The following is a 13,445-nucleotide window of genomic DNA, read 5'->3' as shown; positions in this document are numbered from 1 at the left end:
TGTCATTATTCTGCGAGCTTGCTGAAATTCTGCAAGGTTATTTGGGTCATCCCCAAAGGCCGCGACGAACCGAGAGCTCAGAAAGGCCAAGTGGAAAGTGAAAAATGCAAATGGCATGCTTCGGAAGTGAATAAAAATGTGCTGGCAGCGACTGTATTTCACTTATAGCGGGAAATTCCATGCGAAATTCCGCGCGAAGTTCCGCGCGAAGCTCCGCGCGAAGCTCCGCGCGAAACTCCGTGCGTAATTCCGCTTGCAATTCCGTGCGAAATTCCCTCCGAAATTCCGCTCGAAATCCCGTGCTAAATTCCATGCAAAATTTCGTGCGAATCTCCACGTGGCATTCCGCGAAAGTTTTCGTACATAATTTCACGCGGAATTACGCTCAAAAATCCGCGCGAAATTCCGCACGAATCTCCGTGCGAATATTCGCGCGCAATACCGTGTGAAAAACCGCGCGCAGCTCTGCGCGGCACTCCGCCTGAAATTCCATGTGAAATATTTCGTAAAATTTCACGTGGAATCATGCGCAAAATTCCGTGTGAAATTACGTGCAAAAATCCGCGCGAAATTTCGTGCGCCATTCCGTCCGAAATTCCGTGCGAAATTCTATGCAACATTCTAGGTGAAATTCTTCATGAAATTTCGTCCTGAGATTCCGCGTGAAATTTAGTGCGAAATTCCGTGCGAGACTCCGCACGAAATTCCGCGTGAAATTCCTTGCGAAATTCCGCGTGATATTCCGTGTGAAATTCCATTTCAAATTCCGCTCGAAGTTCTGAGCTAAATTCCGTACGAAATTTCACGTGAAATTCAGCGCGAAAATCCACGACATTCAACGCGAAATTCCGCGCAAAATTCCGTGCCAAATTGCGAGCGAAATTCCGTATGAAATTCCGTGCAAAATTCCATGCGAGATTTCGTGCAAAATTTCGTGCCAAATTCCGAAATTCCATGCGAAAATCCACGATATTCCACGCGAAATTCCGTGCGAATAATCGCGCGAAGGTCCATGCCAAATTCAGCGCCAATTTCTGTGCGAAATTCCCTGTGAAATTCCTGTGCGAAAATCCGTGTGAAAAACTGCGGGAGAAACTCCGCGTGAAATTCTGCGCGGAATTCCATGTGAAATTTCGCGCGAAATTGCGAGTGAGACACCCAACGATGTTGACTGAAAACAGTTTCTAGTACTTTATTAAATTGAGGCATTAAAATAATGTGTGGAAACTCACTTCAGTGTTATTCAACTGATTTATTAATCTTAATATTGAAGCCAACCGTTTTTTTAGAAAATAAACATTGTTAACAATCTGGCGTTTCCTTTTCAACAAAGAAATGGATTAATTTATATTCCAATATTATTTTTTTCATCTTTGTTGTCTTTAATTTCAAGTAACTGACATCTTTCCAAAACAAAAATTTCAACCAACGGGTGCTGCGAAAATCAACAGCACAATTAGTTTAAGAATTTGGTGTCGACAAGCAAGGTGACAAAAATAGCTGAAAATGTAAAAAACGCACGTGAAACTTGTTAAACAAAAGCTGCACACCTTGAATGAATGAACCGATCGAACCGAGTTCACATCTTAGATAAACAATTCGGTTCCTGTGTGGTATTTGCTCGAATCTACATTCGAGTATGCTTCAAGTGTTGTTCACATTATATTCTGTTTTAACGCAATCGGTCGCTCAAGTGGTGCCCCATTCCGTCCGAAGGGGTATTTTGCAATGTTGGGTTATCGATTCGCGAAAGTCAGGTGCGAAAGATAAACAATCGAGTGTGAGGCCCTTGACGGATGGTATAAGATAGATAGATTGAACATAAACTTCGACAAATGGGGGAAAGCGAGATGCTTGTAAACTCGTCATACGTGTTAAAGGTCTTGCATAATTTTTGTCAATATTCTACAGCGACCTTGTAATAAAAAAATAAATAAAAGTATAATCAGGTTTAGAAAATAATGGGTCTGAAACTATGACAGCCGACTTCGTTCTTCCAGCACCATATACTAGTCGTAATCTACATATGTTTAAGACCTCAATTGCGATTCGTTGCTTTGGGTAACAAATTGATTATCAAAGAAGTATCTTTTGCGATTCTTTTTATATTAATATGGAAATATGGGCTTATTATTCCCCTCACCTTCTTAAAAAAATGTCAGAAGACATCATAAGGCCGATGTTTTCGAATTAATCGAAAGGAACAACCAAATCATAAAAGTTTAAGACCAAGTTTTAACATACAGAACCACCCTTATGGCAATCATCCATTACCGTTATTGTGTCTGTTCATTTTGTGACACAGTGTTTGTCGATTATTTACTCGTGCACTCAGGTGTCAGATAAGATTGCACTAAACCTCCTTCGACATTCGTGTTTCGAAATTACCAATTGCAGTGCCAATTTCGTTTCGGACAGGGTGTGGCCTCCGCATGTGACGAATAATGTCACGGTAACAGATTAGCAGGTTTCTTGGAAGACGTTTGCGGCAATCCGACACCGAAAAGTAATACAGTGAATACCCGATATTCTCAACCCCATGATGTTCTGAAGTCCGACCACTTCGGGACATACATTGTCTATATTCTGAACCAATCACTGTGGTTGACTTATTTAACCTTAGATACCAGACTTATTGGTTTATCTACATCAAATTTGGTCGACTTTAATAAATTGACAAAATCGATAGCCACTCAAATCGGGGGCTGTCGGAATCGGGTCATTACTGTACATGTACATGTGTTCTGACACGTCGATACTAAAATGCTTCACGAGCAAATGGCTTTGTGCAATATTTATCTTTCTGGGCGATAAATTCTGACAAACTGCCTTCTGCCAGCGATCGAACCGGCGAAGGTGCTAAACGTATCCCGCTATGGAGGTGTATCGCCGATAACACACGCGATAATGATGGCCATTTGAATATTCAAACGTGGTTCTGGGATGGTCGGCGAGAGTTTGTGTTTTCACGCCGGCCGTAGAATGTCTGTGGTGCAGGTGTGATGAAAAAAAAATATACACAAAAGCGGAAATTTGCATGTTTTCACACTCGACAAGTAAATTGAGATTTTTATTTGCCTGCTAGGCGAGTTTCTCGCACGTTTCGTGTGGATTGAGGTAAATTGAGTTTGTGCTCAATGAGTAAATAAGTTGAATTGAAGAAAAAGACTGCAGCTAACGTTTTACATAAAACAAGTCACAAAGTAGGCGACGTGCGGTTTAGTGTTTTCTTCGTACATAGGGTTTTGGTATACGATTACATTGGTTAGAAAATCACTCGACCTACAAGGAATCATTAATAAATTATGTCTCGCAAAATAGCATGTTTCAAGATATTAAACCACCTCACATTCCCTTGGCGATTACGACGATCATTGTATTATATTTTTCTTCTTGTTAAATCCCTTTGTTAGATAACCTATTCTCTCTATATGTCAACAAATGTCACAATTTTGCAAAACCCTTCCCAAGCGTCACATAATTTAATTTAATAATGCCCCCTATCGATGACACTACCCTTAACAATAAAAACTTGTTGATACTGGACTTATTCAATTGTCAATAGAACGAGACTCAAAAAAATGTTTTGTAATTTGGGAGTTTGATCGTCAATACTGGGAATAATCTAATATACATGGAAATATAATTATTACTGTTTTCATGAATAAAAAATCACGAAACAAAAAGGTTGTTATCCGAAGAAATCAATATAATGGTTCCTCATATCCTGGTGAAAACGGCGAACATCATTAACATTAACAAGCACTCCTATGATTATTGATCCTGGCCGCTACACGTGTAACATGTACTGGTAATTGTTACTACGTGACAGCCTGATTGATGTCGAAGAATTATTTAAAAATCTGAGATAATGTAATCGGAACTACCCATTAACGTTTATTCAGAGTTGTTAAATTTAAGAACCATTAAATAAGCAAACAGTTTTTGAAACGACTTCTAGTTGCACTTTAATGCAAACGGTACGTATACGTCATCGTGAACATTTATCAAGAAATCAATGTTTGTGTTTTATGATGCTGGCAAAATAGGCCTATGTTCTACTATTTTTCGCGTTTTAAAATGACATTTTTCTTTTAAATGTTTATTCGCTTGTATTAAAAAATGCGAATAGTTTGGAACAAACCTATAAATATGGAATAATGTGCAGTTTTTTACTGTTTTGGATTTTCCTCGTCAGTAGCTAACACCAACTTAATGCCAGTTAGATAAGTCCAATTCAGCACCAAACTTGCGCGCGTTTTTCCGACTAACGAGTCGGTTAGTGCGTCCAGCATCCGATTGTGCTGCCCAGGTGTCCATCTTGGGGAAGCATAGCAGCTACAAACGAATACGCCGTTGATCCTGGCGATCACGAAGCCTTCGTGTGTGCTATCCACCACCTCTTGGACAGGAAAACCGCCTATTACTTGTATTGCAGCCATCCCTGCACTATCCACCACCCAGTTACCGTTATCGGGAGGAACACGATACGACTCTGCAATAATTGCAACGTCGCACTTCGTTTCTGTTGTCGACTGCCACAACAGTTGCTGTGCAATGTCGCAATGATTGAGATTAAGCTAGGTTGGCCTGCCTTTGCCTTTTTGTAGGCAGGGCATTTAAAGCCACCCGCCGTGTGGTCATTTCCGTCCTCCGGTTTGCAGATCATGCACCTTGGTTGCTTCGTGCAGTCTTTAGCAACGTACCCCTTTCCTCCGCATTTTCTACACAGTGCAGACCTGTTCGGGCCCTTACAGTTCCTCGCAAGATGTCAGAGGTCCAAGCACCTGAAGCATCATTCCATCTGTATGGTAACTCGTAGAGCGACTCTCAACGAGCACACCGACCATGCACCCTTCAGTTCTTCTACGGTCGTTATCTCGTCTAGACCTTTGCATTCGACTACGGCTTCCTGTGACAGAGCTCTTACGTTTGCTTCGCTGTCCAAGGATTTAGCAACGAGCTCGCGGTAGATCGAACTCTTGACGGAAGGCTCCTTCAACTCTGGGTCCTCTCTCACTTTCTTGAGAAGAGCAGCGTAGGACGTAGGGTGCCAACCACAGTATTTCCCAACGTTCCTCTGGTCGCTGGAGTCCTCCAGCTCACTCTTCTACTTTTCGGGTCCTCTTGCTCTACCGGCGTGTCGCTCGCTCTTTTCACCGAGCGAGTACTCTATAGTGTCACCTCAGTTTCTGCCGTCGCGTGTTCTGCGGTTTTTATCAGTTTTTTCGGCTGATTCAGGTCTCACTCGCGTTCCACGGCTGTTACGGTCGGTTTGATACTCATCACTAGCTGCTTCACCTTGTTGAGCACATTGTACTTGTCCGTCGCGAATTCAGAGCTCGTCGACCTTTTTCCTTACCTCCGTCAAGTACGACTTTCCAAGATACGAGTAATTCTTTTTTTTATCCCAAGGTGCAAACTCGATTCAGTAACACCATCTCACGTTGGTTTCCTCGTCGCTCACTCTGTACTCGCTGTGGCTAATAGAGGCGTTACCGGTGATCTCTGAAGCTTACCGCTTCTTGAAAACGTAATCGCGTCCTCATTTGTTTTATTGGAAGTCTCCAATTTATTGGGCCCAACTCCGGGCCGCTATCTCCACTTGTTGTACATAGTCGCCTGTCGTTCACGGGTTCACACTATCCTTCATGGGGAGTAGTGTTCAGAATCGGATCGGCGTAAAATCGGGAATGCTCCAACCGAACCTAGTACCACCAACTAAATGGTGACGAGTTTTGAACGTACCCGGAGACCTGCGGGATTTCGTTGGAACGGTGGCAGCCAGCTAGCACACTCACCATTTCAAGTTGGAGTCATCCTTCCCTACTCAGGTAGTAGAGAAGAACGCCTGTTAACCCAAAGTCACCGTCCAATTCCTGATCCGTATCCTGCCCGTTGACGTTCGCTATGGCCAATCTGCCATTATCAGGATGTTATTGGGCTTTTATTGCTAAGATCTTAGATTCTTGCAATCTTAGGATCGTAGCAGAAGCGGTACACACTCGCTTCGTCGGAGCTGCTTTCGGAGTTATAGCTTTTTTTCTCCCCAACTCGCGGAGGGCGGGGGGTTCGTTAAGCCCCTAGATTCCTGTCGTTCCTGTCCCTGCTGCCCCCATACGACTACCACATAACAATTGTACACTAGTAGTAAAAACGACAGTTATTACTACACTAACACTAATAGGCCTCTACTTCCTGTTGAATTACGTTTTAGTAGGCTGAAATATCGCGAGAAATGTGCGATTTTGCATAAAGATTTATCGTCATAACTTTACCATTGAAGTATGTGAAGTAAGCCGCCAAAAATACGTCCGTTCGTTTCGCTTTGCACCTATAGCGTCATCTGGACCTGAGTAGCTGATGCAACAATTTCACGGATGGAGGAGAATTCTTCACAGAAATCTCATGATTTTATTTATTCAAAACTAGTGAGATCGTTTCATGTCATTTTCAATGCTTGTATACTTTTCCTTTTTGTAAATACGTGCCATAATCAAAAACATCATTTTTCATTCTGAAAGTGCGAATATATTGCAAATATCCAATTGACACGTGGATGTATTCGCGCGGGGCTTATTGTATATGAAGGCGGCTTCAGAATGTACATGGTCGTCAAACGGTGACATAACAAAATTCTCACAAGTTTTCTATCTCATGCCTCCACGCGAGTCTAAGTCTATTGATGACATTTGGTCCTTAGACCAGCGACGACTGGGTGATATCAGCCTCCTGCCGATAGTAGCAGAATGAGAGGGTGCGAACAGATCTAGTCGAGAAAACATTGCCGTAAAAATGAATAGTTGATCGGAAATTAGCCCCAACACGACTAATCAGACTAGTATCGATGATCACGGATCAATACGTATTGAAAATTTCTAATTTCAAGCTCCGTTATTGCTAACAAGCCCGTGCATCAGGTTAACAATCCTTTATATTTCCCTTCAGTGTTCGTTATTATCGCTCGTATACTTGTATTCCACAAACAATCCGATATGGAAAATAAGAAATACTTTCCTTGATTTATAACATCTCGCGCTATCTGTGCCTGTATAATGTGTTATCGTTAGCGAATTCTGTCTAAATACTGTTGCAATAAATAGTGATCCGGCCCATTACGCATATAAGATTAGCTTTTCTAGGAAATACTCCCACGGTCGACTGCGTGGAGTTTAAATTGCTTTTGTTTAGGGAACATAGGATACTCTCGGTAGCCAGCTGTCTAGAGTTTAAAAAGAACCAAAAACTAAACAAGATCTTTTCTTTTTCGAGTGATCGTGCAAACGAAGACTAACTAAACAACTACCTAATAAAATATGCTTTACAGGTCACATCGCTTGCTTCGAGCGAATCCTAGAATCCAACTCCGCGACACCTATGGAAGAGTCTGATGAATCGTCGTCCTTCCGTTAAGTAGGTGGAGCATCCACACTTCCTGTCTACCTTATCCTTTCCCGTAAACGATGGAGATGGGGGCGGCCGGCAATGATGGCTATCATACTGTTGAAGTTTTAATATGGGTCGGATTGGTATGAATTCCTACTTACCATTTCCTAAGCAACTCTTATTAGATAATCAGCAGTCAAACATGATGAAGTCAGTGTGTAATCCGCCAAAATCATCGTCACAACGCAACGTAGCGCATGAAGGCGGCCTCAGAATGTACGTGTAGGAACAGGCATTCTTGAAATGGGTTGTTGGATGTAAAGTAGAGCTATTGCCTTTCATTTCCAGGGATAAACATGTGTACACGTATCGATGAAAACAAATATATCATTATATAGATGCAGACAAGTTTCTTCCATAAAAGCACTGCCGGTCAGTGGGAGATGGATTGTATACACACATACTAACACTACCTCTACTTTTACATTTCTTTAAATAATTATTTGGATTGTGCATCATGACGAAGTCGACCAATAAATGATACACAATAACCTCCACTCCGCCATTAAGCTGTGGAACAATGTTTGCAAGCACGGCCCACAGTAAAAGTCAATCCCAGTCGACCACGCCGGCCACGCCAGCGCGCATAGATTTTTTTAGTTTGGGCAGGTGCAGAGTATGGCCCATAAGCCCTCTCGGTCTCTTCGATGCACCACTATCGAGGTGTAAGGCAATAACTATCTTAAAGCAATTGTCTTTCAGAGGTTCTTTGAAACTGATGCACGAAATATTCTCGATGCAATACTACTAAACACATCAATCTAGGGAGGCGATTAATCCCCCCAAAGGTGGTGCAAAAATCGTTCATATGTGTTCCGCATATAATGTCCACTGTGTTCCAAAAATCACGAGACAATTCTCTTATTTCGTACCTATAAACACGCAAGATTATTTATTTCAATTTTTGTGTCTCATTGCTTTACTGCATTACGAAGATTATTTCAAGGTGCTTTTCGTAATTTTGATTTCAAACCGTGGTTGTAGCAATGCATGCACCGTGCATTTAAAATATCTATACTACTTTAAAGCGTCAGGAAGTTAGTTAAAGGAAATTCATGGTTATAATTCATGTTAGAGGAACTGCCATTACTGTTATTCAATGGTGACTGTCGATTATTATTTGTTTTGATTGAATTGCATACTGTTTAAAGCAACCTGTGTATGTGTATATCTGAATCACAGATAACAGACGTTTGGGCTCGATTTGAATCGTGTGTAAATGCCCGCTACTGAAATACCGAATAAATCAGACGTCTGAAGCACGTTTGTAGATGGCGCAGTGATCGATACAATGCAGTTAGAGTGCAGCTGTCAAACGCGTGTAGCAAATAGTTGCGCATATGGCAATAGTTAAACACGAATTTCAAACGTTTATCAATTTGAAAGTTTACACAGGTTTTTGAATTTTTTTGTTCTAGTCTAAACGTCTGTTATCTGTATCTTAATCTTTAATAGCGCGATGATTGAAGGAAAAAAACACTAAGTTTTGTTTTTAACACTAAAATCTGGCGAAAGTTGCTCACACTAAATAGTGTGAGCAACTTTCGCCAGATTTTAGTTAATTTAGTTTTTAGTTAAATAACGCTGGTAGAGAGCCGATTGACAAAACAATCATTAATGTCAATACAGAACTAGAAACAGTTTTCCAATTCGAAAGCAAGTTTAACTTAAAGCCTATGGCTTGGTTTGAAGATCTACACGCAGAAATTTAGTAATTTACACAATTTAAAATTTTTTTCGAAGGAGCACGGTGAATGGAGCACGTACGGTGGCTGGTAAATTGACGGTATAAACAACGAGAAAAATATCAACAAAGAGCTTTCAAACAGTTTGTATTTGTAATGCATATGTCACACAAGCTATTCTGAATTATTAAAATAAAGAGAATCCTGTATATGGAGATGACATTTGCGTTAAATGATTTCAATTTTACGTGCAAATTTTTTTTAGTACATTTATAGTTACTGTATTGGAATTTTTGAAGGTTCACTCTATACATTGATGCCGCCAACTGTTGATAGTGACACGCGGAAGCAGCATTCTGTCACAGAGATCAGTCGAATCAATTATAATAATCATTAAATAAAAATTCAATAAAGGTTACCCCTACGAATCGTACAGGCAGCCTTTCTTCTATCAACAACTATTTAGCCAGCACACAAATAGCAGTCAACCGCCCGGGGGCTAATGCACCTTTTCGATCACGCGCTTGAACAAACAAACGGAAGGCGTGTACCGATTTCTTCACAAATTTGCCTGTCGCTATAAGGTGCCCGCGCAAAGTTCACAATAGACAGACAGACCGAAGCCGATGATTGCCAGAGCACTGTTGCACCAAACAACTCCCCAGAATCAGTTGATCTGTCAAAACATACATTCATCTTCCACTTGATGCACCCAAATGATGCGATAGGTTTCCTAAAGGGTGCTACAAACAAAACGCGATCGTGCGGTTTAGCCCTCGCAATCTAGCGACGATTAGGCATTTTTCTCAGCCGCTGTCCAACGACATGCCTGCTGCGATGCGATTGATCGGACATGGCCACCGCAAGATGAATGCCGATATGATCATCCGCGCTGTAAACAAGATTGCGAAATTGACGACCATTTGATGCGATCAAGTGGAAAACATTAGCCGTGAGGACCGGCAGGATCAAGTGGTTTTTCAGTAAGGGTGCTTTGTGTACAAAACACGCATCGTAGAACCCGCCAGCTAGGCGGTCTTTGTTTACATGAGTGTTGATCTTTACTTCTACGGCCGAAACAGCAATCGCAAGGGTTGATGAAGAGCGTGCTAGAGAGGTCGCCGAATCTTTACGTTGACTGCCGCGCGCTGTACGATGCGTCTTGGAGTGATAATTGAGTAATCGATCGCATGCTGGATACAGAAACCGAAAATAATTTTTAATGTATAAATGCTGAGCTCGAGATCAAATTACAATGCTGAATTTATTTGAAATGGTGACTAATGGAGCGCTAGTACTAGACAAGCACTACAAAAAAGGCGATTTTATCTATTCAACTAATAGCGCTTTCATTTTTTGCATGGTGCTACATCGATTTAGCTCACCAAAGGAATAGACTTGTTACACTCAATTTTAAATAATTATTGTTTGGTCAAACTATAAGAGCATCTTGCTTACACTCATTAAATTCTTGTTACACACTAGAACGAGCAATTTTAAGGAAGAAACATGCGAATTGACACATCCGCTGGAAACCGGATATTTCATGCAAACGTGAAACCATTCGCAAGAATCACTTTGGAAGAATCTGAACCGGTAAATTATTATATTATCCCAACAGGGAAGGAAAAAACATGCGGAAGTCACTCGAGTCATGCTGCAGAACGTAATAAAAATTGAACCCAAGTATCGAATGTCATCAAACATCCTTAAATGTCAGCCACGCGCCCAGTGCGAAGGTAAATTTATGGAGGGTTGAATGAAAGCCAACAGAGAACACAAAGGGGAGGATTCATCCCGAAAAGATACAGCAAAACTACTCACCATACGTAATTTTCGATTTGGTCAGGGCATCTGGCGTCCAACTGTCAATCCTATCTAAAAAGCAGCTAACTATCACTATCAGGACGATCACGAATCGGTGCAGGTGTTGCCGTAGCGTCGCTACCGTGCTGTCCGTTTCCATTTTGCTGTTTTATAGTGAAGAGGAATCCTTACAGAAAATATGTTCTCCTAAAGTTGATTATTCTTTTTGTTCGCTTGGCGACCGCGTTCACCTGGGGTGAATGCACTCAATATCACACTTGATACATTTTTGTTAGCTTCGCCGCTACGAAGGCGTATTATCATCTACCTAATTATACACGATTGCACTTGTCATTAGTTTATTGGCCCCCACAGTAGAAAGTGTGTTATTTCAACAGCTAGCAGGCAAACTGTCGGAGTCGCGGGCATCTCGTGTGCGAGTTACGAGCAGTGATCTACTTTTGTGTACGTTTCCGATGCTTAATTGATCACTGTTAATTACTATAAACCTGATCGCCCTGCTGGTGGGATACTTTTCTTCAAAACACTGTTTGCTCGAGGCTGTTACAGCTGGTCAATAGCATCATCTGTTTCTTGACAGGTTTGACATTATCTGCAAATAAACCAAAAAAAAATACATTAAATTATAAGCTCTGCTTCTAGTTGCTACTGATGGAGAGAGATATGATTATAAGTACATGGTATTCACGGTCGAGTCAGTGTGCGTAAAACCCGCCTATTGCGTTACAGTCGTTTGCCTCGATCATTGAACGCTAGGCGCCACTGAGTTGATAATATCAAACATATTAAACCCGTATTCGGTTGGTAGTTTTTAATGTCATTTTTATTGTCTTTAGCGTACCCTTAGTAACAGACATACGTTCTAAGAATACCAAATCATAAGGTCGATGGCTTTGGATAGATTTCGAATTATAACAACTCGTTTCTTTTTTGCTGGAACTGGAAAAAATGTGCGTCCATTTAATGCGGCATAAAAAATAACATACGTTAAACATAAAAATAGAATCATAAGTTTTGTCCTTACATTCAATAAATTGTACCGTTTATTTGAAGAAGCTGGGTTAAAACGGCGCAAAACTAAATCGGAAAGAAGACGACCGACAGCGACAATAGTTGTTAATCAAATTACAACCAAATTAAATGATCTAATCCATAAACGAACAGGGATTATTGGAGAAGTTTCGATTTAAAAAGAAAAAAATCTTTTTCCAATAAAAATATTTTTCAGTGAATAAACGTGAAATATTTTTAGAGATTACAGAGACAAGCTATAGTAACAACATCATTAGAGAAAGGCCGCGTTGAAAATTTTCAATGGCATTTTTCTGGAAAAGTTTTTTTTTAAATTAAAGCAAACTTGATAGTACATACTGGCGGGGATCTGGACAATTTCTCTCTTTAGTTAAGACTCTTCTCTAATTGGCAAAAATCCTTCGCTTCGCTGATCTGGTAAAACCTATTGAAAGCTGCAAAATATTAACTAAACATTAGACATGATTTTGCGAACTAGACCAGGATATATTGAAATTAAATCCAAGACAGAATGGATTAAAATGACAATATTCTAAGGAAGAGCTACATTATGACCATAATACTTTCCAATATTTCCAAAATATGTCGAAAAATCAACGCAAATTTACAATTTTTCGATCTTAGGAATCGGGAAGTCGAAAAAAATATGGAAACTGTAAGACATGCCGGTAAATATAGGGATTTTAATTACCTGTAGCGCCTCTATTTGTCGTTGCGAGAAATTAATGACATCGTTTTGAGGGATAGATTCTTTATTAAGTGGTTAAAATGACATCCAAATTCATCAAAACGTTTGCAAAGGTCCTTAATTTTCCACAAATCGATTGCTTTGATTGTTTTGCAACATATCTTCAATTAAGGCTGGATAATTTCCGAAAAAATGGGTTGAAAATCTGGTCAATTTGGTTTTCCATTCTATGACATCCTAGCTGCAATAGCAGCTGGATAAGCCGAACCAGAACTTCACGGAAATTTGTGTGATTGAATGAATGGCAAATTTCTCTTCTGAAGAAACGCTTCCGTATAAATTGTCCATTCACAACATTGCTTCTACTACTGCCAAACTATCAGTGCCACTGAATTCAGCTGCGAAGAATAAATTTGAACATACCCGGAGAATTTTCCTTACGCTTCACAAGGTAAAATTTTGATCCTATCTTATCCAAAGTTCAATTTTGCGTAAGTTTCATCGTCCATCACCTCCGCTATACTTGGTCAGAACTTGCTTGTACAGCTTCCAGCTCCAGCTTTACTCGGTTTTGGCAACCATCTTTTGTTTCAGTGTCTTCTTGTAATCTTTGCTGGCATTCAGATATGTCGCATTGTCTTGTGCACCACAGTGAGACTTTTGGCCAAATTACGCACGGGGATTCTTTTGGACTGTCCTAATGATCTTCGTTCGTAGTTTCTGGTTATATCTACCACTACTACGTTTGTTTTAATAAATTTACACTG

At 40.6% G+C, this 13,445-nt stretch overlaps 1 protein-coding gene across 6 annotated transcripts in view; it reads right to left on the bottom strand.

The window, feature by feature from the left end:
* Positions 1 to 13,445, bottom strand: part of LOC131694111 (semaphorin-1A) — a 185,432-nt gene that overhangs the window by 9,296 nt on the left and 162,691 nt on the right. For all 6 annotated transcript variants that reach the window (XR_009306408.1, XR_009306409.1, XM_058982520.1 and 3 more), the window contains one exon: positions 10,956 to 11,550. Coding sequence is in view for 4 of the 6 variants with exons in the window: in XM_058982520.1 (XP_058838503.1) it covers positions 10,956 to 11,097 (142 nt within the window). In the remaining 2 variants the exon portion in view is untranslated. The remainder of the gene's footprint in view (positions 1 to 10,955; positions 11,551 to 13,445) is intronic.

The sequence above is a fragment of the Topomyia yanbarensis genome, chromosome 3, assembly GCF_030247195.1.
Source record: "Topomyia yanbarensis strain Yona2022 chromosome 3, ASM3024719v1, whole genome shotgun sequence".
NCBI classification, from domain to species: Eukaryota; Metazoa; Arthropoda; class Insecta; order Diptera; family Culicidae; genus Topomyia; species Topomyia yanbarensis.
This window is presented reverse-complemented; position numbering and strand designations above follow the sequence as displayed.